This window comes from Ipomoea triloba, chromosome 4 (assembly GCF_003576645.1).
Source record: "Ipomoea triloba cultivar NCNSP0323 chromosome 4, ASM357664v1".
Taxonomy (NCBI): domain Eukaryota; kingdom Viridiplantae; phylum Streptophyta; class Magnoliopsida; order Solanales; family Convolvulaceae; genus Ipomoea; species Ipomoea triloba.
Genome location: NC_044919.1, coordinates 26,903,225 through 26,931,030, shown reverse-complemented (window position 1 = coordinate 26,931,030; position 27,806 = coordinate 26,903,225). Strand labels below are relative to the sequence as shown.

Sequence of the window (27,806 nt, the reverse complement as noted above, 5' to 3'; positions counted from 1 at the left end):
AAGCGGTAATGCAAAGCAAATAACAAAAGAAATTAAACATGTTTCTTTGGTGGAAGTGAAAATAAGTGAAAATAAGTGAAAATCATGTGTAATTTCTTCTTATTGACACAGGCCATACAGTGGATCTCGTGACGATGGTAAGAAATTAAAAAGGAAAAATGCTATTTTCCCCAACTAATTTTTCATTCGTGATGTGATTTATATTTGTGTCCATAAATTAGTTGACAACGTAAAACTCATCTGTAATTAAATATTAAATTAAAGAATTTTCTTAAATAGAGTTACATGAGAAGGGAATTGAATGTAACATTAGAAAGAAAGTTTTAAAAAAAAGTGTGAAACATAACTCCTTACTACATCATCATACTTGGTGGAGATAATGTTATTTTGTATCATCAGCGGTACATCACTGGTTTTAACATCATCCTCGTACACAAGGCGCATTCCAATACCAGTGTATACCGAATCTGAATAACCAGAAACTTCAATTTGACACCATTCATTATGATTATAATAGCTATGAAATGACTTATAGGACAGGCAAGTCAGCTCAGATTTCATATTCTCTGTACCCATAGTTGATGTAAAAGATGACTGACGACCATCACGAGCTGTGGGAATGATTTTGACATTAAGTCCATAGTTTTTAGTTATACTGCAAGATTTCCCACTTGTTGGAGTAGTTATCAAGTTAGAAACCACACAGAATGCAAATCCCATGAATTTGTTATTGTACCAATTTTGAGGCAGGCTAACTGATAGTGAATTTCCCCAGTTCTTATACGTAAACCACTCAGGAAACACCATGCCTGGAAAGTAGACACAAATGCTACGATTTGGGTTATTTGATAGTCCCTGTGACACCCACAGTATGTACAATTAATAATTTAATTTGTATGTGTGAAATTTAAAAATGCTAGCTAGCTTGAATTATTTATGCATGATAAGGATGCATGGATTGTAATGAGTTACGTACCTTGAGCAGGTGTTGCCATATTGCATCAACTATGTGACCATAACGTGGATCCTCAAGTAGTTGATCACATTTAGTGAATGAAACTTGACCCAACTTTGGGTATTTAGTCAATGAATCTATGCTGCGGCCTTCTAAGCTGGGGCATTCATCTGCATAAACCTCTATTATACTAGATGGAAGCTCTGGCAAAGTTTCAAGCCTCCCACATCCCACTAGATGAAGTTGCTTAAGTCGAGTGAGGCCGACAAAGGATTCAGTTGGGATACAATCGAACTTGTTGTTGCTAAGATTCAATACTTTCAAACACTGCAACTCTCTAAGATCACCAAGAATAATGCCTCCATCTAGCATACTACAATCACTAAGATCCAGCTTTTCCAGTGAAGATAAACCAGATAGAGTAGGCAACGGTGAAGCCTTGATATCTTGAAAACCTCCTGCTGGCAGCAGCCTAGAGAGGAAGAACGAACAACTCTTTTGTAATGGAGAATCAAAGCTAGAGGTCGATTTGCATCCACGAAATGATAAAATCTTGAGTTTCTTGAGAAGTGAAATGGAGGATGGTAGCTCTTGGATCGCTGTCTTGTCACAGTACAGCTCTTCTAAGCATTCCATTTCTCCCAATTCATCTGGTAATTTCTCAAACTTGGAACAACTAGAGAGAATCACAGCTTTCAGACCTTTCAATCTACAAATGCTACTTGGAAGGCTCACAAGATGCTTGCAATTGCTTACATCTATTAACCTCAGGTTTGTGAGGCACTCGATAGATGATGGCACTTCTCTTATAGCAGTAGCCTCAGCATGTACTTCTAACAAGCAAGCCATGGGACCTGCAATTTTTGGAAAATTTTCAAGTTTGAAGCAGCCTGAAAGGATCATTATCTCAAGCTTTTCGAAATGAATGCTTTCAGGAAGCCTCTTCAGATTTACACAGTCCTTAAGGATAAGTGAAACAAGGTTCTTCAGAAATCCAACAGAAGCATGGATCTCTACCAAACTTGTACACTGTTTTAGAATCAATGTTTCAAGATTTGGGATTCCTGTGAAATCTGGAGTCCTAATTAGTTTCTGAGAGTGGCTCAGATTCATGAATTTCAAATTGTTCAGGACCTATATGTACAAGTAAAAGAAAAATAATTAAGAATCCTCAACTCCATGATATGATCGAATAAAAGCAAAAAGGAGATCAAAGACAAATAACAAATAAATAGTTAGATAGATAAACCTTGAATCCTTTCCAAAGTTGTATGACACGGCTATATTGCATTTTAAGAGAAACAAGTTTTTGTCCCTGGAAAGTAGCAGGCAAACTTTTTGAAGGATATCCGTGCCAATCTAGCCACCTTAACTCGCCAGGAAGAAAATTAGGAGCCTGAGAAGCATTTACATTGTGAAATTTGAGAAGTCTTAGCTTGGTCATGTGTGTGAAGGCCTCACTACTAACTTTCACATCTGTTACAACTGGCAAGTTGAATGCTATACCTTGGATGTTTTCTGTACCCTGACAATATAATATTTCACAAGAAAACAAATTCCTAAAAATGAATTCTATAAATTGAAATAAGGGATTCAATTGATGCATGGCAGCATAATCTATCTGATCTGCTGTTAACATACATACCTCACTTCCTGTAAGTAGTTTCGAAATATCCTGAGGTAGCCACAACCTGCTATATCTTTTTGGATCATCTGAAGCTTCTTGGCGAACAATAGACCACCCCATTTCCTGTATTAATTGGTGCATCAAAATGCGACCTTTTGAAATAGTTATCAAACATTTTTCTCTGAGAATGTTTATGCCGATGTCAGAGTGGAAGTTGAAACTATCAAGTATTCTTGTTATGGATGTTCTCTTCTTCCCATTAAAGAAGCATGCAATGTCTAAGAAAACCCTTTGTGTATTTTTGTTGAGACCAATGAAACTTAATTTAAGTTTCTCTAAAATCTCATCTTCTGGGATTTCCTTAAGCCGGGCAACTTCACTTCTCCATTCATCAATATCTCTGCCGCATAGGAGGGAGCCAAAAACTTTAAGAGCCAAAGGAAGGCCTCCAGCATAATGTACCACTTGAGCTTCGACCTCCTCAAATTCCTTGGTAGGCAGCAACTGCAGCTGTTTATTAAATGCATGCTGCCTAAAGAGTTGAAAGCTTTCAGCTTCCTCTAGCACACTCATTTTATAGTATTTCATAATGTTCACTTTGTGGCTAATAAGCAAGTGCTTATCCTTGGTTGTTATGATGATTCTACTTCCAGCACCAAACCAATCGCTGTTTCCTACCAATGTCTCCAATTGATCCCTGTGATCGACATCATCAAGAACAATAAGCACTCTTTTGCAACGCAGCCTTTGCTGTATCATCACTTTTCCTTCAAACACATTGTCTATTTTCAAATCTTTTACTGAAAGAATCTGAGATAGAAGTTTCTGTTGCAAGTGCACCACACCATGTTTGCCCGACTCGCTTCTAACTTCATGAATAAAACTACAACCTTCGAATTTTTTTGAGATCTGATCATAAAGGGCTCTAGCAATAGTTGTCTTTCCAATCCCGCTCATCCCATGTATTCCAACAAAGCGAACCTCATTAGACTCCAAGCCTATCAATCGATACAGTTTCTGCATACGAGGCTCTATCCCAACCAGTTTTGGATCATCAATTGACCTTGTCGAACCCAATTTAGTAATGATATCTTCAACAATTTTCTGGATGAACTTTGCTTCATGCCTATATATGTCACAATAATAAAACACAGCAAGTACAAGTCATAAACTAAAGATACAAATTAATGCACGTTTTCAGTTGGATGGCTTCACCTCTAAACATAAGTTAATTAAGCATGCAACTTCATGTGGGTAAAGTTCAAAAACATTTATCCACAGTAATATCATATGGAAAAAGTCATTGTCTAACTTGTCTTCTTAGTTCAGTTTGCATATTGAAAACATGACTTGATAAGCTCGAATCGATTTTTGATTTAGGATCCGTTTGAAAATTGAAAAATATTTTTCTGAAAATGATTTTCAAAAATGACATATTTTTCGTAAAATATTTTAATTTTTAGTGTTTGGATGAAGTTTTACAAATTATCTTTTTCCGACTGAATGTTAATAAATTGATTTTTTTTGTTTGATTCATTTTTCAAAAAATAAACATATTATTTGCAATAATAATAATAATAATAATCTATACTATTAATAAAAACAATATCCTCAGTTTTAACTTCCCGCCCAAAACAGACCTATAATATTATGGTTTGCGTAATATTATAAAATATGGTAATATAATTCCTATCTCTAATACAATTGTAAATTAAAATAGAATTCCTAATAAAATATATATTCTTCCCAACGGTCCTATTCGTAATACAATTATAGACTAGAATTACTAATGGTAATAATTCAGTATATATATTTCTCTGCAATGCAATCTATACTATTAATAACAACAATATCCTCAGTTTTAACTTCCCGCCCAAAACAGACCTATAATATTATGGTTTGCGTAATATTGTAAAATATGGTAATACAATTCCTATCCCTAATACAATTGTAAATTAAAATAGAGTTCCTAATAAAATATATTCTTCCCTACGTTCTTATTCGTAATACAATTCTAGAGTAGAATTACTAATGGTAATAATTCAATATATATATTTCTCTGCAATGCAACCTATACTATCTATACTATTAATAAAAACAATATCCTCAGTTTTAACTTCTCGCCCAAAACAGACCTATAATATTACGGTTTGCGTAATATTGTAAAATATGCTAATACAATTCCTATCCCTAATACAATTGTAAATTAAAATAGAATTCCTAATAAAATATATTATTCCCTACGTTCCTATTCGTAATACAATTCTAGACTAGAATTACTAATGGTAATAATTCAGTATATATATATTTCTCTGCAATGCAATCTATACTATTAATAACAACAATATCCTCAGTTTTAACTTCTCGCCCAAAACAGACCTATAATATTACGGTTTGGGTAATATTGTAAAATATGCTAATACAATTCCTATCCCTAATACAATTGTAAATTAAAATAGAATTCCTAATAAAATATATTATTCCCTACGTTCCTATTCGTAATATAATTCTAGATTTGAATTACTAATGGTAATAATTCAGTATATATATTTCTCTGCAATGCAATCTATACTATTAATAAAAACAATATCCTCAGTTTTGACTTCCTGCCCAAAACAGACCTATAATATTATGCTTTGCGTAATATTGTAAATATGGTAATACGATTCCTATCCCTAATACAATTGCAAATTAAAATAGAATTCCTAATAAAATATATATTCTTCCCAACGGTCATATTCGTAATACAATTCTAGACTAGAATTATTAATGGTAATAATTCAGTATATATATTTCTCTGCGATGCAATCTATCTATACTATTAATAAAAACAATATCCTCAGTTTTAATTTCCCGCCCAAAATAGACCTATAATATTATGGTTTGCGTAATATTGTAAAATATGGTAATACAATTCCTATCCCTAATACAATTGTAAATTAAAATAGAATTCCTAATATTATGGTTTGCGTAATATTGTAAAATATGGTAATACAATTCCTATCCCTAATACAATTGTAAATTAAAATAGAATTCCTAATAAAATATATATTCTTCCCTACGTTCCTATTCGTAGTACAATTCTAGACTAGAATTACTAATGGTAATAATTCAGTATATATATTTCTCTGCAATGCAATCTATACTATTAATAAAAACAATATCCTCAGTTTTAACTTCCCGCCCAAAACAGAACTATAATATTTTGGTGTGCGTAATATTGTAAAATATGGTAATACAATTCTTATCCCTAATACAATTGTAAATTAAAATAGAGTACCTAATAAAATATATTCTTCCCTACGTTCTTATTCGTAATACAATTCTAGAACACTGAATTTTTGTGATACTTGTTGCATGCAAGGAAGACTCATACTATAATTGCATTTATACACTTATTGATACTCATATTCGATGTTATAATTTATATAATTGTATATCGATTCAAATATTTTCTTAAAATATTATAACAAATCCAATCCGTGCAACGCACGGGTGAAAATACTAGTAATAATAATAATAATAATAATGATAATAATAATAATAAGAAGAAGAAGTTGCGGTGGTAGTGTTAGTGTTGCTGTGTTGGTGGTAGTAGTGGTGGACTGGTGGGTGCTGTGGTGTGGTGGTGGTGGTGGTTTGGATGCAACATTTGCCTATATAATTTAATCCTTTCCTTAATTACCCAAAAATCAATGATTTTGATTCATTTTAATACTCCGTACTACTTTGGGTGCAACCAGTTTCCTCTCTCTCTCTCTCTCTCTCTATATATATATATATATATATATATATATATATATATATAGATTTTGGTTCAAATGCGGCCGGTGCTCTCCTGTGCGGCCGTGCGATCACACACACCACTCATTGTTACGAAATACACCACTCAATGTTAAGAAACACACCACAATGAAATACAATGAAACACACCACAATGTTAAGAAACACACCACAGTGCATATTTGTGTGGTGTGTTTCTTAACATTGAGTGGTGTATTTCGTAACATTGAGTGGTTTGAACCGCACGGCCGCACGGAAAGGCACGGCCACACCTGAACATGACCCTATATATATATATATATATATATATATATATATGCGTATTGCGCGAATGGGTTAATGCCCAATGTTTATATTTAAATAAATATTTGAAAGTATATCAATGCAAGATTATATATAGGAGAAGTTTATACATGTGTAATTGAATATCGAATTTTTTTATTTAAATATCTAACTCAAAGTATATGAATCCAAGATAATATAGAAAATTCATTATAATTATTACTAAAATAAATGTTTGCAACCTTGTAAAATTGATAGTCTAAATATTTGGTCTAAAAATGATAGTCTAAATAAATACTACTTTTAATTTGAATTTTTCTAAGTATTCTTAATTCTCTTTTGAGTAACATTGTCATTGTCTTCATCTTTACTATTTGGTGTAACTACTAATTTATTTAATTCAATAAGAGTAAAATAGAATGATTCCGGTTCAATTTGTTGGGTTATTATTTGAGTACTCTCTTTGTCAACCAATCCCCAAGTAGTTAATATAATTAGCTTCAAATTATTTTAAATTTTTTTTCATAGTATTAATAAAATACTTGGTAAATAAATATATAACATTATTTTGTACTATAACTTTGATATTTAATTACAAGATATTGTATAAGATAATGGACAATGTAATGAATATCAATTGATAAATTTGAATGTAAAGAATATAATCTTTGCATGAGAGAAAATAAAGACAATATAACTAATGAATTAAAAATTAAAGAAATACATATGTATCATTTTTTGTTGTAGCTACTAATTTATTTAATTTAATAAAAGTAAAATAGAGTGAAAAACTTAATTATGTCAAATTTGATTGAGATGAGGTTCGAACCTAAGACCTTTCTTATAGAAATTAGTGGGTAAGTTAAAAGTTAACGGAATATAAACGGAGAAGATAATATTTAACGGAAAACTTAACGGATAATCATAAAAGTAAGGTTAAATTAGGTAATCTCTATTAATAATATTAATCTGAATTATCTTAACCATCTATTTGATTAAATAATTCATCTGAACCATCCATTTAATTAAATAATTTGACCGCCATTTTTTCTACTCATTTTAGATATAACTCTCTTTGGCTCTTATTAGTATAGTAGATATGGAGTTTAGAGTTTAAGATTGTTTACCCATTTTCAGTATTGTCAAGATTCTAACCGGACAAATTGGATACATTCTCCAGCACTTTCCTCCATTTCTTCACCTTTTCTCCTTCTTTCTCAAATATTACTATATTATGTTAATGTACGCAATTAATTCCTCTCATGATAATATTAAAAAAAAAATTCAACAATCAAATTACTATATGATGTATATTAAAGTATTAAAAAATATTACTATATTATGTTAATGTACATAATTAAATTCCTCTCATGATAATATTAAAAAAAATATTACTATATTATGTTAATGTACGTGCGGGCAAACCAAATACAACTAAGGTGTGATATGTATATTACTTTTTAATCATATGGAAATTAATATTAAATTTTTATGAACGAAAAGGAAATGAATATACTCAAAAGAAAATAGAATATTATGAAAAATGAAATAAATATATTAATATTTCACTGGAAATATAACATAACTTTTCCCTACGAAAAAATTAGTAACCACCAAATGAATGATTAGAAAAAAAAAATATAAAGGAAAAAGGAATGTAAAATAATATTAATTCTTTTTGTGAAGGAAAAAGGAAATGAAATATTAGGAAAAACGAAATGAACATATTAATATTTCACTGGAAATATAACACAGTTTTTTCTACGAACAAATTAGTAACCACCAAATGAAATATTAGGAAAAAATTATGAAAGAAAAAAGAATGGAAATGAATATTAATTTTTTATGAAGGAAAACGGAAATGAATATATTTATAAGGAAATGAAATATTAGGAAAAACGAAATGAATATATTAATATTTCACTGGAAATATAACACAACTTTCCATATAAAAAAATTAGTAACCAACAAATTAAATATTCTTTTTATGAAGGAAAAATGAAATGAATATGTATAAAAGGAAATGAAATATTAGGAAAAACGAAATGAATATATTAATATTTCATTGGAAAATAGCATAGCTTTCCCGGGCTACAAAAGAATTAGTAACCAACAAATGAAATATTAGGAAAAAAATTATGAAGGAAAAAAGAATGACAATCAATAATTCTTTTTATAAAAGAAAAAGGAAATGAATATATTCAAAAGAAAATTAAAATATTAAGAAAAATGAAATGAATATATTAATATTTTATTAGAAATATAATCGGCAATTATATTATTATAATTATATGAATTAAATATTAATTAATTATATTAATTATTAATTATATTAATAAATACTACTCCATAATAATTAATACTTATTAACTAGAAGGTTGAGCAATCCTCTCACCAACTTTAGATGTCGTTGATCAAATTAATTAGTACACGTGTGACATAAACACTGCAGAAGGTCGAACATATTTAATATATAATAATAATAATTTTTGTATATATGAATTGATATTCCTGTTAACAAAAAATAATTAATTTAGTGTAATTGACTAATAATAATTGCCTAATAATTATTATGGTAATTAAGCTAAATATTGATCGTTGAATTTATTTTTATACTCCGTAATCATTAAAGTTAAATTATTTCTCATTTTTCCATATCTATTTTTGTAATAATATAATTACTTAAGTTAAATTAAATATCAAACAAACAAGTCATATATTATTCAATTAATTGAGTAATACTTTTGCACTAATCTTATAATCAAATAAATGTATATGTTCAATATTAAATTATTTTAATAATTTCTTTAATTTTATTATCTAAATAAATAAAAAAAAATTATCCGTGAATCGTACGGGTAATTAGACAATTATTTGCTCTAATTCAAGCAAAAGAAAACATTAAAAAAAAACATAATCAATCCAACCAATTTAATCAATTGCGCTATATAATATTATTCGATGTTATAATTTATATAATTGTATATCGATCTAAATATTTTTAAAATATTATAACAAAGTCATTTCGTGCAACGCACGAGCGAAAATACTAGTTATGATAAAAAAAATAATAAAAAATAAAAAACAAAAAACAAAAAAAAAACTAGAAGTTGACTGTCACCTACCAATCTATGATCAAAAAAGGAATTAACTCATCATCCGGTGTTACATAATCATATTTCGTGTTATTTTGTATCATAAGCGGTCCATCACTGGTTTTAACATCATCCTCGTACACAAGGCGCATTCCAATACCAGTGTATACCGAATTGGAATAACCAGAAACTTCAATTTGACACCATTCATTACGATTATAATAGCTATGAAATGACTTATAGGACATGCAAGTGAGTTCAGATTTCATGTTATGTTCAACCCCCTTATAGCCCATAGTTGATAAAATAAATAACCGACGACCATCACGAGTTGTGGGAATGATTTTGACATCAAGTCCATAGTTTTCAGTTATACTGCAAGATTTCCCACTTGTTGGAGAAGTTATCAAGTTAGAAACCACACAGAATGCAAATCCCATGAATTTGTTATTGTACCAATTTTGAGGCAGGCTAACTGATAGTGAATTTCCCCAGNCAAAAGAAAATAGAATATTATGAAAAATGAAATAAATATATTAATATTTCACTGGAAATATAACATAACTTTTCCCTACGAAAAAATTAGTAACCACCAAATGAATGATTAGAAAAAAAAAATATAAAGGAAAAAGGAATGTAAAATAATATTAATTCTTTTTGTGAAGGAAAAAGGAAATGAAATATTAGGAAAAACGAAATGAACATATTAATATTTCACTGGAAATATAACACAGTTTTTTCTACGAACAAATTAGTAACCACCAAATGAAATATTAGGAAAAAATTATGAAAGAAAAAAGAATGGAAATGAATATTAATTTTTTATGAAGGAAAACGGAAATGAATATATTTATAAGGAAATGAAATATTAGGAAAAACGAAATGAATATATTAATATTTCACTGGAAATATAACACAACTTTCCATATAAAAAAATTAGTAACCAACAAATTAAATATTCTTTTTATGAAGGAAAAATGAAATGAATATGTATAAAAGGAAATGAAATATTAGGAAAAACGAAATGAATATATTAATATTTCATTGGAAAATAGCATAGCTTTCCCGGGCTACAAAAGAATTAGTAACCAACAAATGAAATATTAGGAAAAAAATTATGAAGGAAAAAAGAATGACAATCAATAATTCTTTTTATAAAAGAAAAAGGAAATGAATATATTCAAAAGAAAATTAAAATATTAAGAAAAATGAAATGAATATATTAATATTTTATTAGAAATATAATCGGCAATTATATTATTATAATTATATGAATTAAATATTAATTAATTATATTAATTATTAATTATATTAATAAATACTACTCCATAATAATTAATACTTATTAACTAGAAGGTTGAGCAATCCTCTCACCAACTTTAGATGTCGTTGATCAAATTAATTAGTACACGTGTGACATAAACACTGCAGAAGGTCGAACATATTTAATATATAATAATAATAATTTTTGTATATATGAATTGATATTCCTGTTAACAAAAAATAATTAATTTAGTGTAATTGACTAATAATAATTGCCTAATAATTATTATGGTAATTAAGCTAAATATTGATCGTTGAATTTATTTTTATACTCCGTAATCATTAAAGTTAAATTATTTCTCATTTTTCCATATCTATTTTTGTAATAATATAATTACTTAAGTTAAATTAAATATCAAACAAACAAGTCATATATTATTCAATTAATTGAGTAATACTTTTGCACTAATCTTATAATCAAATAAATGTATATGTTCAATATTAAATTATTTTAATAATTTCTTTAATTTTATTATCTAAATAAATAAAAAAAAATTATCCGTGAATCGTACGGGTAATTAGACAATTATTTGCTCTAATTCAAGCAAAAGAAAACATTAAAAAAAAACATAATCAATCCAACCAATTTAATCAATTGCGCTATATAATATTATTCGATGTTATAATTTATATAATTGTATATCGATCTAAATATTTTTAAAATATTATAACAAAGTCATTTCGTGCAACGCACGAGCGAAAATACTAGTTATGATAAAAAAAATAATAAAAAATAAAAAACAAAAAACAAAAAAAAAACTAGAAGTTGACTGTCACCTACCAATCTATGATCAAAAAAGGAATTAACTCATCATCCGGTGTTACATAATCATATTTCGTGTTATTTTGTATCATAAGCGGTCCATCACTGGTTTTAACATCATCCTCGTACACAAGGCGCATTCCAATACCAGTGTATACCGAATTGGAATAACCAGAAACTTCAATTTGACACCATTCATTACGATTATAATAGCTATGAAATGACTTATAGGACATGCAAGTGAGTTCAGATTTCATGTTATGTTCAACCCCCTTATAGCCCATAGTTGATAAAATAAATAACCGACGACCATCACGAGTTGTGGGAATGATTTTGACATCAAGTCCATAGTTTTCAGTTATACTGCAAGATTTCCCACTTGTTGGAGAAGTTATCAAGTTAGAAACCACACAGAATGCAAATCCCATGAATTTGTTATTGTACCAATTTTGAGGCAGGCTAACTGATAGTGAATTTCCCCAGNATATATATATATATATATATATATATATATATATATGGAAAATTGTAAATTATGCCCTCTACAATTATCAATGTCACTGCTGAATTATTAGTGGTGTAAATGTTTTCCCTCAATTTTCTAAACAGTACATATATTGCCCCTCTCGTATCGTATGAAAGGAGCAATATATGTACCCTTTTGAAAATTGAAGGCCAATATTTACATTTGCGAGGGGTAATATATGTATCGTTTTGAAAATTGAGTGGCAACATTTATACCATTAATAATTTAGGGGTAACATTAATAATTGACAGAGAGGGATACAATTTCTCCCATATGGAGTTTAGAGTTTAAGATTATTTACCCATTTTCAGTATTGTCGAGATTCCAACCGGACAAATTGGATACATTCTCCAGCACTTTCCTCCATTTCTTCACCTTTTCTCCTTCTTTCTCAAACCTCTTCTCGTGTCCTTCAAAGGCTTCTCCAAACTTTCCCTTCTGTTTCCTCACCGTCGATGGATCCACGCCATAGAAAATGGGAACAACCATCTGACCTTTCACCTCCATACACTCCTTGATTTTCACCACTTCCTCCAGACACCATGTGGAATCAGCGTAGTGCTCGGACAAGACGACGACCGCCATCGACGATTCTTCGATTGCCCTCTCAACTGCCGGCGAGATGGACTTTCCCCTTTCCAGCTTCTCGTCATCTTTGAAAGTGTAAATCCCTCTTTGCTCCATCGCACTGTAGAGATGGTCGACGAAGTTCTTGCGGACGTCTTCTCCTCTGAAACTCAAGAAAACATCGTAGGAGGAAGCACATGAAGTCACAAAAGAAGGTTGTTCCATTGCAATGGTTAAGAAAGGGCCGAAAAACTCGATCTGCAGTATGCAGCTCAATGCACAATAAATGATCTGATGATTCATAATATAATATAGCTAAAATAATATTGTATCTGCACAAAAACACAAAAACTAAATAAATAAACACCGCCCTGAATTTTTTAGGGCATGATTAGAGTAGTTAAGAAACAAAGAATCCATCAAACTTGACTGTATAAAATAATAAAAAGCTACATTTTCTAAAGGGGCCGGTTTTGTTTGATATTGTCCCACCAATAAAAAAAAAAAAGAGAAAATAAAAAAGGAACTCCATGGATAGCTATGGACAAAAGAATAAATAATTTGCCATTAATGAATGATATATACATAATATATTACTATTTTCATCTACTATTATGTATCGTATTTAATTAAGAAACAAAGACTATACAAAGCTGTGCTTAATGATCAATTATGATCACAAATTTTACTATGGACTGCGGTACACAAAGCATGATAGTCTATGCATCAAAACGACGTCGTTTTGATTAATGAAAAGAAACAACAGAAACGGCACCGATTCTGCGCCGTTTCACAAAAAGTAACTCTGTGTATATAATATATTCAGTTTCATTTTATACACGATGCAGTTTCCTTTCAACACAACTACAGTTTCATTCGACATTATACACTTAAATATGTGAAACTGTTATACAATTTTATTTTATATATACTGCAGTTTCCATTCAACACAACTAGAGTTTCTTTACGATATAACTACAGTTTCATTCAACATTATACACTCAAATATGTGAAACTGTTAAACACTGCAGTTTCATTTACGGAGCTCTGTTAAAATGTGACGGCAGTTGTTTCTTTACTTAAAGAAACAGTGCCGTTTTTGGACTATGATCCACTGTATAACAACTAAATTATGATACACACATGGATGGTGGCATCCGATGTCCCAGTTAACACTCCCACATGGATGGTGGGAGTGAGTTTGAGCCTTAGTGGAGGCACATGGATGGTGGGAGTGGGTTCGAGCCTTAGTGGAGGCAACTGTTGACTCTTTGTGCTTCATTAGGCTGAGAAAGTAAAATAAAGTGTTTGCCTTTGAATGATACACAATATATTAACGGAGTACTATTTTCATCTACTTTTATGTAATGGTGTTAGCAAGCAGAACTTTCGATAAATTACTTGTATTTATGTTCAGTAAATTAAACATTCGTTTATGTTTGTTTATTAAAGTAAATTAAACATTCGTTTATGTTTGTTTATTAAAGTAAACAAACATAAATGAACAAATTTTAGAGCTCGTTTAATAAATGAACAGATTATGGACATTTGTATGCTCATTTGCTAAGAGCTCGTAAATGTGTTCGTTTAAAAATGTTCATGAACATGCTCGTTCAGTGGTTGTTTAAGATGTTAGACATGTATGCCCTATGAGTCAATATTTATTTTTGGGCGTTGTATTCTTTTTTTTCTTTATTTTTTTTTAGCGAAATAAAATTAATTTATTGAATAAAAACATCTGGGAAAGAAAAGCCCCGCGAGTCCAATAACAGACAATCAGAAACAGATAGTGGTAGGGAATTGAAACTTAAATAAAGGGAAGGGGAAGTGAGAGAACAAACCATTGATGCTAAGGCATCTGCTACGGCTTCACGATAAGAATGAGTAATTGAGGCAGACCAGTTTGAGAGCAGAAGACGAATGGTGAGAATAGATTGCTTAATCTTCCATGGGACAGTAGCTTTGATGTTGAGGATGAGGTTGACAAGAACCATAGAGTCCACTTCAATGAAAGTCGGCTTCCGGGCAGCCAGGTCACACCACGTCATGGCATGAACAAGAGCAAGAGCTTCTGCTTCTAAAGCACAAGAGGCCGTGAGAGGGAAAGATAAAGCAGCAACAAGATTACCGCTTGTGTTACGGAGTATCGCTCCGCCACCACTTGAATCAGGGGTGAAGGATGCGTCCGAGTTGAGTTTCAGACGGCCAGACGGTGGGCTATGCCATTTGATCCAGATTGTTTTTGTTGGTCTTGGGACGACTAGAGAAGCAATCAGTCCATCATTGATAAATTTGTGATCAGCGAGCTTTCCTGAGCGAAAGGGATGGGCAACAGACAGAGTGAAGATATCTCGCTTCACTTCCTTGACCAGGTAATTATGAGAAAAAGAACCGCCTTCGTGGATTAAGCTGTTGTAATGTTTCCATAAGTTGTCAGCAAATGGAATTGGCAGCAGCCACAAATTAGGCAACCATGCAACAATTGACAAAGATTAGGCAAGTCAAAAGGAGTTAGGCATGAAGTTAGGCACCTACCAAAATATTTATTATTTGGTCCCTAAACTTTGGACTAACTACAAAATGACCCCTATTCCTCAACTATAAATAGGGAGGTCATTTGTCATTCTTGTCATCCCAAATCATTCTATTCTTCCCTCATATACTAGAGATATTAGAGAGTTTGTTGAGTGTATTTCTCCTTCCTAGCAAGAGAGAATTATCCTTGTTTTCTCCTTGTTAGTTAGAGAGTGGTTGTAACTCCTATTTTCTCATAGTGAAATTCTTCTACCCTTGCCCGTGGTTTTTACCCTAATTTGTTTAGGGGTTTTCCACGTAAAATATGTGCCTCATTTATTTTTCTTTCTCAAATTATTGTTGCAATCTGATCTATCCCACTTCCGCGGGCGCAACATAAGTTCCATAGTATGAACCCAGGCAGAATTCTTCGGAGGTCGGCCAAAACATTACCCATGCTATCATTGTTTCGTGCAGAAGAGATCGTCAGCCACCAAACTTGGCAAGCTGATCGCACCGAGGTGGCAAGATTGAGATTGATATCCATAAGGTCTGCAAAGAAGTGCCAGATTCCCATAGCGCATGGACAATTCCATAGACAGTGTTCAAGAGAAGCACTGGCTTTCCAACAGAACGGGCAAACTGATGGAAGTTGGAATCCAAATTTTTGAACACAATCCGGGAAAGGGAGGAAGCGTTGGAGCAACTTCCAAAGGAAAACAGAGATTTTAATGGGGAAGGGTTTCGACCAGATATTAGAAAATGTAAAGGTGACGCACCTTGTTGGTCGAAAAGAGTGGTAAGCTGTGGCGAAGGTGAAAGCTCCAGAGGAAGAAGGCTTCCATATTAATTCACCTGCTATAACAATGGCGTTGTCATCAACCATGGAGGCAACGGTTTTCATTCTTCTCCAAGTTATTGAATCAGTGAGTCTCGATGGAAAGTCAGGATTTGGGTGTTTGATTCTCATGTAATCACTCCAGATTGTGCCACCTTGGCGGTATGAGAACCAGAGCTTGGCAGCGAATGTTGACTGCACGGCTGTTAATGATCTGAAACCTAGGCCTCCTTCCTTCTCTGGGAAACATAGTTTTGACCAGGAAGACCAGTGTTTTTTGTTGTGACCATTATAAGAACCCCAGTAAAAATTTGATAGCCGTTGTTCAATTGAGTGGATAACTCCTTTGGGAAGTTGAATGGTAGCCAAGGAAAAGAGCGGGATGGTTGAAAGGACATGTTTGATAAGAATGATTCTGCCACCAGGGGAGAGGAGTTTTCTTTGCCAGCCTAGTAACCTCTTATCAATCCCATCTAGAATATATTGATAGTAAATGCATCTATTCCTTCCCTTAAACAAATTAATACCCAGGTATTTGAAGGGAGTAAATGAGCGTTGCATCCCCAGCTCGCGAGAAATGGTTCCAATTCTTGCTGACGAAGCATGTTTTGATGTAATGTAAAAACTCTTGGAAAGGTTGATCTTCTGACCTGAAGCTTGCTCATATCCTTGGAGGACAGCCTTAAGGTTCTGCAAAGATTTTCTGCTACCATTCACAAAGATAAGAATGTCATCTGCAAAGGCTAGATGGGTTATAACCGGGCAAGCAAGAGAAGAATTCCTATATGGATAAATGGCGCCAATTCCAACTTTCCTGATTAAGGCTCTTGATAATCCTTCTGAAGCTAAGATGAATAGCAAAGGTGAAAGTGGGTCTCCTTGTTTAACCCCTCTGGAAGATGATAAGTGCTAAATTGATAGTGTTTTTATCCCATATTTAAACTAGTTTTTGTCACAAAAATAAATATTTTAAGATGTAATTATCCTAATTCTCTTCATTGTAATTAATATTTCCAAATTATTGTCTTTTGAAGAAAATTAGGTAAATAATGTTTTTATTAGAAGATATTTGTTTCATTCTAATATTTATTTTTGTAGTGCAAAATAATGGAGATGAAAAGATAATGGTGATATGCAAAGTGAAGATAATTATGGAAGAGATCACCAAAGAGAAACAAATAAATCAGGGATGAAGAGGAGTAGTTGAATGGTGATGCAAAAGGAGGAAGCAAACAACAAGAAGAAATGGAGCAAAACAGTGGAGGAAAATGCCAAGAACAAAAACATTCTCGCACAAAATGGCGACATCTTAGTATTTTGATCATATCTCAGTCTGTGATTATCCGATTAAAGTGATTCTTACGCCATTAGAAAGAAGACTTCAAGGTCTACAACTTTGACAGAGATACAAATTTTGTAATTCTGATCGGAAAAGGGTCAAAAACAGCCTAGAAGTCGAAGCTGCGTCCCAAATGGCGTCCTGCAGTGCGAAAATTGTCCATTCATGCTCCTTAGCCGCCCTTGATAGTGATGGGTTACTATTTTCACTATTTTGGAGCCTATATAAGGCCATTCAAACCTCCCAAATCAGTACGAAGTTAGCAAGATGTAGAACTAGTGCATAATTCATTTTCTTTCTTGCTTTTATTTTCTTTCTTTTTGTATTTTCTTCTTCTTCATTTAATTTATGCAATGTTTATACTTTCATGTTATTTATTTTTGTCTTCTTTTATTTATGCATGCCCTTTATGTTTAATTAGTTTAAGATAGGAATTTATTATTTATCTTGATGCTACCTTGCTAATAATTTCATAAGGGGTAGAATTATAATTATGGATCATAAGCTTGTTCGAGAGGCTTTGTTTATAACTTGTTAGTAATTACTAGCTATTTTTATTGGCAAGTAATTGGAGAGGCTTTGCTACAACGAAAGTTGGGTAAAACTCAAGTCATCTCTTGTACAACCCAAATATCTCACTACGAAAGTATGAGACGAATTGGGGGGCCTAATATACCGAGGAGCTTCGAGGGCTCGAGGTTGAGTCACACATATTGTGATAAATCTCTTGCTCTAATTCAAGGGACGAAATGGTCTTGAATTTATTAGTGTATGGTCCTCTTGATACATGATTATTGTTCTCCCTAATCCCCAAGAATATATAGCATCATAATGATAATAATTCCTAGCTTAAATCCTATCTTTATTTCTTATGTTATTTTGTTAATTAATTTATGTTAATGATTGTGCTTGGATTCTCGTAAGTGGGTTAAAAAACTCTAATGTCAAGAAATTATATAATTATGCAATTACGTGCCATAAACACCAATCCTCAGCGGAACGACAAAACTTAACCCGAACTATACATCAATTTTGACAGCGATCAGAAGAAGCCGCTACTCACGCCATTGACAAGAATTGAGAATTTTGTTGCAGCCAGATTGTTCATAATCAAATTGACAAAGGTCACCGAGAAACCAAACTTCAGAAGTAATGCCCGCAGGAAAGGCCACGCTACACGGTCGAATGCTTTCATCATGTCTAATTTGATGGCCACATTGCAGCCTCGACACCTCTTGTCTATTGATTGAATAAGTTCCATGGCAAGAAGTATGTTGTCTTGGATTGATCTTCCTTTTACAAAGCCGGCTTGTTCTTGAGAGATTAATTTAGGAAGGATGTTTCTCAACCTGGTTGTAATGATGCGAGTAAAAATTTTGCTAACAAAGGTGCACAGAGAGATTGGTCGATAGTCCCCGAAGATTTCTGGATTTGGTTTCTTCGGTATAAGCACAATCTGTGCACTAGCAATAGCTTGGGGGATTGGTACTCCTGCAAAAAATTCAAGCACTGCTACATGAATGTCTGATTTAATGAGGTCCCAACAGTGACGAAAGAAGGAGCCAGGGAAACCGTCCGGTCCAGCCGAGCTGTCTGGGTCTAAATTCCAAATAGCATTTTTCACCTCCTCGAGAGAGACAACTGAGCTGAGAATTAAGTTATCATCCGTTGAAAGGAGGGGTGGGATAAATTCAAGAAGATTATTAATTTCTGAGCAATCTTCTTCTCGATATAAATTCGAGAAATATTCTACGGCTTCATTCTGTATTTCTTGTTGATCCGTGATGATGTTTCCAGCAGAATTCCTCACTCCATTAATTCGTTGTCTACGAATACGGTCTTTCACCGTTGCATGGAAAAAGGTCGTGTTTGCATCTCCTTCTTGAAGCCATTTCACTTGAGCTTTCTGTCTCCAGAAAATTTCTTCTTGTTTTAAGGCTAAAAGGAGAAGAGCTTTTTCTCGGCTTAGAGTTTCGCGGTTGGTTATGTTTGGCTCCTCATCATACTGGTTTTGAGCATCGGTGACAGATTTCTCTGCTAATTTGATCCGGTCGAAAATGTTTCCAAAAATAGACCAGTTCCAATCTCTTAGTTTGATTTTGAGTCTTTTGAGTTTGAAAGCAAGGGCCCTCATGTCGGTGCCTTCTATCGGTTCCTGCCAATTAGTTCGAACCATATCATGAAAACCTTGGTGAGTAGTCCACATTTTCTGAAATCTGAATTGTTTGGGAACCGACATGTTGCTATTGGTGCTAGAAAAGAGAATAGGTGAGTGGTCTGATGTTGTTCTATTAAGGAGAGTTCCTGTGACCCTAGAGAAAAAATCTCAAAATTCAGAATTCAAGAGGAAGCGGTCGAGCCTTTTCCAAACATGACCCGAGGAGCGAACTCCGGTCCAGGTATACAGACCTCCTAGTGTTGGAAGATCAAGCAAAGAGTGGGAAGAGATAAATTTCAGGAGAATAGATTGAAAGGATTGATGCCACTTGGCATCATCCTATCTTACTTGCAGTTACATCTGTTAGCATCTTATAGTTACATCTGTTAGCACCTTTCAGTTACAGCTGTTAGCATTTGTTAGATTTCCGTTTTCCCTCTCCTCTTTGTATATAAACAACTATCTGTACTAGCATTCAGTTTTAATGAGAAAATACCTGGTTTTCTTCCTACTGCTACTTCTCTTTTGAGCTTCGTAATATGGTATCAGAGCACAGAAAATAGGAGCTCCTTCATCTTGCTTCAATGGCGGCATGGCCCCCAATTAGTACTCGATCGACGCCGGTCGACAATGCTACAGGAAATCCGACAGCAAATGCAGGCATAGGAAACACGGCGCCGGCTTCCTCCGTTCCGGCGACAGCAACCAGATCAAACAATAGTGAGGTAACCTTTGATCCTCAAACTCAATCGAACCCCTATTTCCTACATGCCAATGAAAGTCCAGCTTTAGAACTGGTATCCTTCCCCCTAGATGGTTCAAACTACCACCCATGGGCTAGGGCTATGTCCATGGCCCTATCTTGCAAGAACAAAATAACCTTTGTTAATGGCACCATTACAAAGCCTTCCACTGATAACCTAGAAAGATATCTTGCTTGGGAAAGGTGCAACAATCATGTATGTTCCTGGATTGTTCGTACTCTGACTCCGACAATCGGCCAGAGTGTGTTATGGATTGACACAGCGTATGGGATATGGAATGATCTCAAAAGGAGATTCAGCAAACAGGATTTGTTTCGGATAGCAGAGATCAAATGTGCGATTTATCAAACCAAGCAAGGAGAGAATTCCTTGAATGAGTATTTCACTAAACAGAAACTTTTGTGGGATGAACTGAGCATCCTTAGGCCTTTGGTGAGTTGTGCTTGCAACACTAGATGCGAATGTGGAAAGAAAATTGATAGCTTAAATGAGCAGTCAGAGATGGACAAATTGTCTATCTTCCTGATTGGCTTGCATGAAAGGTACACAGGAGCTAGGAACCAAATTATGCTGATGAGGCCCTTGCCAGATGTTAATGAAGCCTACTCTATGATTGCGCAACAAGAGAGGCAATTTTGTATGGCTAACAATGGTTTTGGAAGTCAATTATACCAAGCAGGGGAGAGTAATGCTGCTGGAAGTGCTTTTTTGGCCAGAACAGATGGGAATTTTCAGCAAGGGTTCAAGAAAAACTTGTCAACTAACAAGAAACCTGTATGTACATTCTGTGGTTATACAGGCCATACTCAAGACAAGTGTTACAAGAGGCATGGCTACCCACCAGGCTGGAAACCAAGACCAAGAAACCAAGCCACAGCAAATCAACTCCAAGTTCCATCTGTAATACAGCAGTCAAATACTGATGGAGGAATGTCTTTCACCCAAGATGATGTCAAGAAGTTCTTGGAGTTCATGCAGAATAAAAGACCAGCTAGTGAGAGCTTGAGTACACCTTTGGAGCAGCCTTCACAAGCTCTTGTCAACACTATATCAACTGATTTTCAGAATGAAGGTATGGTGCCCTCACTTAACTCTGTCAAATATGGTAGAAGTGACTGGATTATAGATAGTGGTGCAACACACCATATTGTGTGTGATCTGGGATTGTTGAATAGTCAGAAGAGGGTTTATAATCTGCATGTTAATTTGCCAAATGGTCAGCAAGCTGCTATTACATTCACAGGATCAGTCCACTTGTCTGATAAGTTTATCTTACATGATGTGCTTTATGTTCCTGGTTTCCATTATAATCTGATCTCAGTAGGCTCCTTCATTAAGAACTCACATCATACTATAAAGATGTACTATGACCAATGCACTATACAGGATGCTACCCATGGCAAAGTGATTGGAAGGGCTGAGCTGCAAAATGGATTATATCACCTTGTATTCCCTGTTTACAATTCTATATGCAATTCTGTTTCAGCTAGCAATAAGTGTACTCTATGGCATGCTAGATTAGGGCATGCCTCATTTGCTAAACTACATGTTTTGAAAGGTTTAGAGCCTATGATTCAGATTAATAAAGATTTGGTTTGTGACAGTTGTCATTTTGCTAAACAAAGAAGACTCCCTTTTCAGTCTAGTGATTCTGTGTCAGCTAACCCTTTTGATTTGTTGCACATGGATATATGGGGTCCCTACAAAGTGGCCACAACTCATGGTTATCATTACTTCCTCACCATTCTGGATGACCACAGTAGGGCTGTGTGGGTATACTTGATGAAGCTGAAATCTGAGGTTAGGAGTCTAATTACTGGGTTTTGCAGCTTGGTTGAGAATCAATTTGGAACAAGTGTGAAGTGTATAAGAACAGACAATGGTATGGAGTTCAATATGGTGGATTTTTTCAGACAAAAGGGAATTGTACATCAGACATCATGCACTTACACACCTCAGCAAAACAGTAGGGTGGAGAGGAAACATGGTCATTTGCTATCAACTGCAAGAGCTCTTAAGTTCCAAGCAAATCTGCCAGACCAGTTTTGGGGTGAGTGTGTCTTGCATGCTGCTTACATAATTAATAGACTTCCATCTGCTGCCATCACCAACCAGATTCCCTACCAAGTTCTGATCAAGAAAACTCCTCAATACCAACACTTAAGAGTCTTTGGATGCCTTGCCTATGCCACCACAATTGGGCCAAAATACAAGCTAGATGCTAGAGCTAAGAAGTGCATCTTCCTTGGTTGTGCCAGCAACACAAAAGGTTATAAAGTATATGATCTTGCCTCCAAAGAACTGTTTGTGTCCAGAGATGTAGTTTTTTATGAGCATGTATTCCCTTTCCAACAAACCAACAATCCAGGGGTTGAACCCTCTCAGTTCATACTACCTACAATGGGCAATCTCCCTATTGAAGTCCCTGAGATTCCTCAAACTTACAGCCAAGTTAGTAGCAGCAATGAGCAGACTTGTCTACACCATGGTGAGGCTCCTGAGGCACCTATTCAGCACCTAGCCACCAATAGCAATGAGCAGCAACAACAGCCCTTGTCCCCTCATAGTGAAACTGTTGAGCAGCCACCTGAGGTGACACATATTTCCCCAGTTACCAGAAGGTCCACAAAGCATAAGCAAACTCCTACTTATCTGCAAGATTATGTGTGTCAGAGTGCAGCAGTAAAGACCTCTCCACATCCCATTTGCAAAGTGATGGATTACAGAAGGTTAGCACCATCCTTCCAAACTTTTGTTATGAATATTACCTGCCAATCTGAGCCAAAAACCTTCCAAGAAGCAGTCAAACATGAGTGTTGGAGGAAGGCTATGCAGGATGAAATCAATGCCCTGGAAAAGAATGACACTTGGCAGCTAGTTGATCTACCCCCCTCTAAGAAACCCATTGGTTGCAAGTAGGTGTACAAGATTAAACATAAAGCTGATGGCACAATAGAAAGGTACAAAGCAAGGCTTGTGGCAAAGGGTTATAACCAAACCCTTGGCATTGATTACTTGGATACATTCAGTCCAGTAGCAAAAATGACCACTATCAGGACCCTCCTAGCAGTAGCAGCAGCAAAAGATTGGCATCTACATCAAATGGATGTCAATAATGCCTTTCTACATGGAGACCTAGAAGAAGAAGTATACATGCAACTACCCCTTGGGCTGATTTCAGGAAATAGGACTGGTCAAGTGTGTAAGTTGAATAAGTCCTTATATGGATTGAAGCAAGCTAGTAGGCAGTGGAACACCAAGTTGAGCATTGCATTACAGAGTATGGGGTTTAAGCAGTCAGTGCCTGACAATTCTTTGTTTACCAAAGGTACAGGAGATTCTTTTGTGGCCTTATTGGTTTATGTAGATGACATTGTGGTTGCTAGTGTTGATTTGGAGGCCATTCAACAAGTCAAAAGTCAGCTGAACACAAACTTCCAAATAAAGGACTTAGGTCCCTTGAAATATTTCCTTGGTCTAGAAGTAGCAAGACAAAGAAAAGGTTTTGCTGTGAGCCAAAGAAAGTATGCATTAGAATTGCTTGCTGATACAGGGTTCACAGACTCAAAACCAGTTCACAGCCCCACAGTTCCCTCACATAAACTAAGCAAAACTGAGGGTGAACTCCTTGAGGACAACAGTCAGTACAGAAGGATAATTGGAAAACTACTCTACTTAACAATCACTAGACCTGATATAAGTTTTGCTACACAACAATTGTCTCAGTTCCTTGATAAGCCTACAACTCTACATCTACAAGCTGCACATAGGGTGCTAAGATACATTAAAGCTGCTCCTGGCCAAGGATTATTTTTTCCAGCCTCCTCTGATCTGCAGTTGAAGGCCTTTTCTGATTCAGACTGGGGAGCTTGTGTTGACACAAGAAGGTCTGTTACTGGATTTTGCATATTTTTAGGGAATGCCCTTATTTCTTGGAAGTCAAAGAAGCAGCCCACAGTCTCCAAGTCCTCATCAGAAGCAGAATATAGAGCCTTAGCCGCCACAACTTGTGAAGTTCAGTGGCTATCCTTTTTATTGGCAGATCTTGAAGTGCACAAATCTGAAACATCAGCCATATACTGTGATAGCAAGTCTGCTATTGCTATTGCAGAGAATCCAGTGTTCCATGAACGTACGAAACACATAGAGCTTGATTGTCACCTGGTCAAAGAAAAGCTAAACAAAGGCATCATCAAGTTGTTTCATGTTAGTTCTGAAAATCAGTTGGCAGATACATTCAATAAGACCCATTGCCCTAACTCCTTTTATAAATACATCTCCAAGCTTGGCTTGTTAGACTTGTACAATCCAGCTTGCGGGGGGCTTTCAGGAGAATAGATTGAAAGGATTGATGCCACTTGGCATCATCCTATCTTACTTGCAGTTACATTTGTTAGCATCTTATAGTTACATCTGTTAGCACCTTTCAGTTACAGCTGTTAGCATTTGTTAGATTTCAGTTTTCCCTCTCCTCTTTGTATATAAACAACTATCTGTACTAGCATTCAGTTTTAATGAGAAAATACCTGGTTTTCTTCCTACTGCTACTTCTCTTTTGAGCTTCGTAATAATAAAGGAGGAGAAATCAGACATTGAGCCCAAATCTGGAACAGCATTACCTCTATACTCAGCGATTTCAGCAATTACGTTAAAATCTCCTCCGATAAAGGCCGGAGTTGGCGATGCAAGGATGCTACTTAAGTGGTGCCAAAGAGAGAGTCTTTCGCCTCTGCTATGTTTAGCGTACACTGCTACAAAATCAAATGTGAAGTTCCAAGAGAGAAAATTGAGTTTACAATGGATAAATTGATCAGAGTCCGTGATAACTTCAAGCTTAAAGTTATCCATCCAAAAAAGCCAAAGTTTGCATCTGGTAGAACAGAAGAAGGAATGGAAGCCAAGATATTTAGAATAATCTTCGGCTTGATCATTAGAGATAAGAGGTTCAGAAACGGCAAGAAGAGGGAGATGTTCACGTTTAACAATTCTACGGAGTCTACTACGTGAAGAAGAAAGACCCCTGACATTCCAAAATAAGAGTTTCATTTCCAACGATGGGAGAAAGCAACTTTGGAAATGGTCCCAGCGGCCAAACGTGTGGTAACAGAAGGAATGTGAGAAGAGTAGTCCTTCCTTGGGCGTCTTTTTTTTCCGGTAACTGGGATAAAACCATCTTGCTCCTTCGAAAGTTTCTTAGCAAAAAGATTGCTGTCACGAATCCAGGAGTCGATCAAAGCAGTGGAGAGCGGTCTCACTAAATGGATGTCTCCTCCCTTTGACTTGTGGCCGGACACAATTTCCATGCATTCATGCCGAGCATTTGGAATGCATTGATCATCAATGATAACCGGGCCAATAGCAGAGTTATTCAGATTAAGTGTGCCAAGAGATTCTGTTAAAGCTATTTGTGTTTCTGCTGGAGATACTTCGGGTACTTGTGGGGAAGGTTGGGGAGGAACAGAGTCGTTATTCAAAGGAGCTTCCGCGTTGTTTTGTTTGGTTACAGCTTTCCAACGTTTTCGAGGGGGCACAACTGGGGGTATCTGGCGTGAAGAGTTTGGTGCGTTAAGATTGTCTGGTTTTTGGGGTTTTGGATGAGGAATCTTCTCGGGATTAAGGTGGTGGCAAGCTGCTTGCAGGTGGCCGAATTTTTGACAAACAGTACAGTATTCTGGAATGAATTCATAGGTTATAGTTTGGGGGAAACTTCCTACTGAACCATTATGAATCCAGAAAAAATCTGGTAACTGTTTGGAGACATCTAGTTCCACACAAATCCTTGCAACCGAGGGACGGTTGTGGGAGAGGGTGGACGCATCAATTTTGAGAGGCTTACCAATCAGATTTGCTATAGAGAACAGAGCTCTTTTGTCATGGAGGTGAGCTGGGAGACCTTCTAAAGCGATCCAGACAGGGGCAAACGGTGATTCCACATCCGGACGAAAGTTTGTCGACCATTTGAAGATATTCATAAGAAATCCATTGATCATCCAAGATTTGCGGAGCCAGCATCTTTGGAAATCTTCTTCACGGTCAAAATTTAGGAGCAGATGTTTCTGATCAAGAAGACCGACAGTGAAGGCTCCCCCAAAACCAATTGCTTCAAAGGATTTACGAAAGGATGCAAGTGAAGGCCGACCGCGAGGGAATTTTCCGACCAGAGCGAATTTTAGGCGTTGAGCATAAAGGTCGATTTCAGTGTCTGAGAAGGAGATTGCCAGGTGACCTTTGAATCTTTCAAGAGGTTTGAGAGGGACAGCTGTTGAGGGAGAAGAGAGGATGTTTGCGAAAGATTTTGGAGGGGAGGGGAGGTTGCCCCCCGGCGGCGCTGCCATAGCAGACTGCAGCTGGAGAGAGCCCTAGATTTGCGCTACAGTAAGAGAGAGAGGGGCTGTTGTAGTGACATTAAAGTGTGTGCACAATCAGCTCTATATTGTCAATCAAACTGATCATATTTTTCTGACATATATGCATCATAATAATACTTGGGCGTTGTATTCTAATTAATATTAGATATTATTTCATACAATCTTATTAATTCTTAATTCTTAAGAGTTAAGAATATATTTTTTTTTTTTAAAAAAGAGTTAAGAATATGAGTGACAAATTGAAGAATTTATTAATAAAGTATTGTAAAAATGTTCATAGTCATAGAAATTTTAATTGTGCATTAGAATTTCCACAAGACTAGCTAGCACATAGTCTTCTTATGGCGAGTCTCATGCCATTCCGTATAAGATAGGGAAAGTGGACATGTGGATGATTGTTAGAGAACAAGTCATTGAACAATGACTGACTACAACATACCGCATGATGTTTTTACCTACGTGTCATCGGTATGTTGTATGTTACAAGTATGCGATAGTCTTTTGTCTTGAGATGACATGGTTGTCTGGTAAATATGGTGGACTAGTGTTTGCAAGTATGCGTCTTTCATTCTCTTACGAGATTATAAGTGTACTTGGTGACCTAGTTCAGTATTGAGTGTATAATGTCGAATGAAACTGTAGTTGTGTTGAAAGAAACTACTGTGTATATAAAATGAAACTGAATATGTTATACACACAGAGTTAACGACATGGAATGGAGCCATTTCTATTCACTAATCAAAACCACGTCATTTTGATGCATGGACTACCATGCATTGTGGACCGCGATCCATAGTAAAATTTGCGATATAAATAAGTCTTGCCCATTTCTTAGAGTGAATTGAGACAAAAAAAATTTAGAAATTAAAGAAAGGAAAAACAATTTTTTACGTAAAATCTTTGG

General features: G+C 34.9%; 2 protein-coding genes across 2 annotated transcripts; both read right to left on the bottom strand.

Moving 5' to 3' along the window:
- Window positions 1–309: 309 nt before the first annotated feature.
- Window positions 310–10,038, bottom strand: LOC116016088 (TMV resistance protein N-like). The gene is made up of 5 exons (XM_031256252.1): window positions 9,773–10,038; window positions 2,601–3,708; window positions 2,174–2,480; window positions 977–2,028; window positions 310–855 (listed from the first exon to the last, which is right to left on the bottom strand). The coding sequence occupies exons 1-5, from the start codon at window positions 10,036–10,038 to the stop codon at window positions 310–312; spliced, it is 3,279 nt and encodes a 1,092-aa protein (XP_031112112.1).
- Window positions 10,039–12,540: 2,502 nt separating this feature from the next.
- LOC116017488 (toll/interleukin-1 receptor-like protein) lies at window positions 12,541–15,241 on the bottom strand. Its single transcript, XM_031258085.1, has 2 exons — window positions 14,763–15,241; window positions 12,541–13,253 (listed from the first exon to the last, which is right to left on the bottom strand). The coding sequence occupies exon 2, from the start codon at window positions 13,222–13,224 to the stop codon at window positions 12,652–12,654; it is 573 nt and encodes a 190-aa protein (XP_031113945.1). The 5' UTR covers window positions 13,225–13,253; window positions 14,763–15,241; the 3' UTR covers window positions 12,541–12,651.
- Window positions 15,242–27,806: the final 12,565 nt, after the last annotated feature.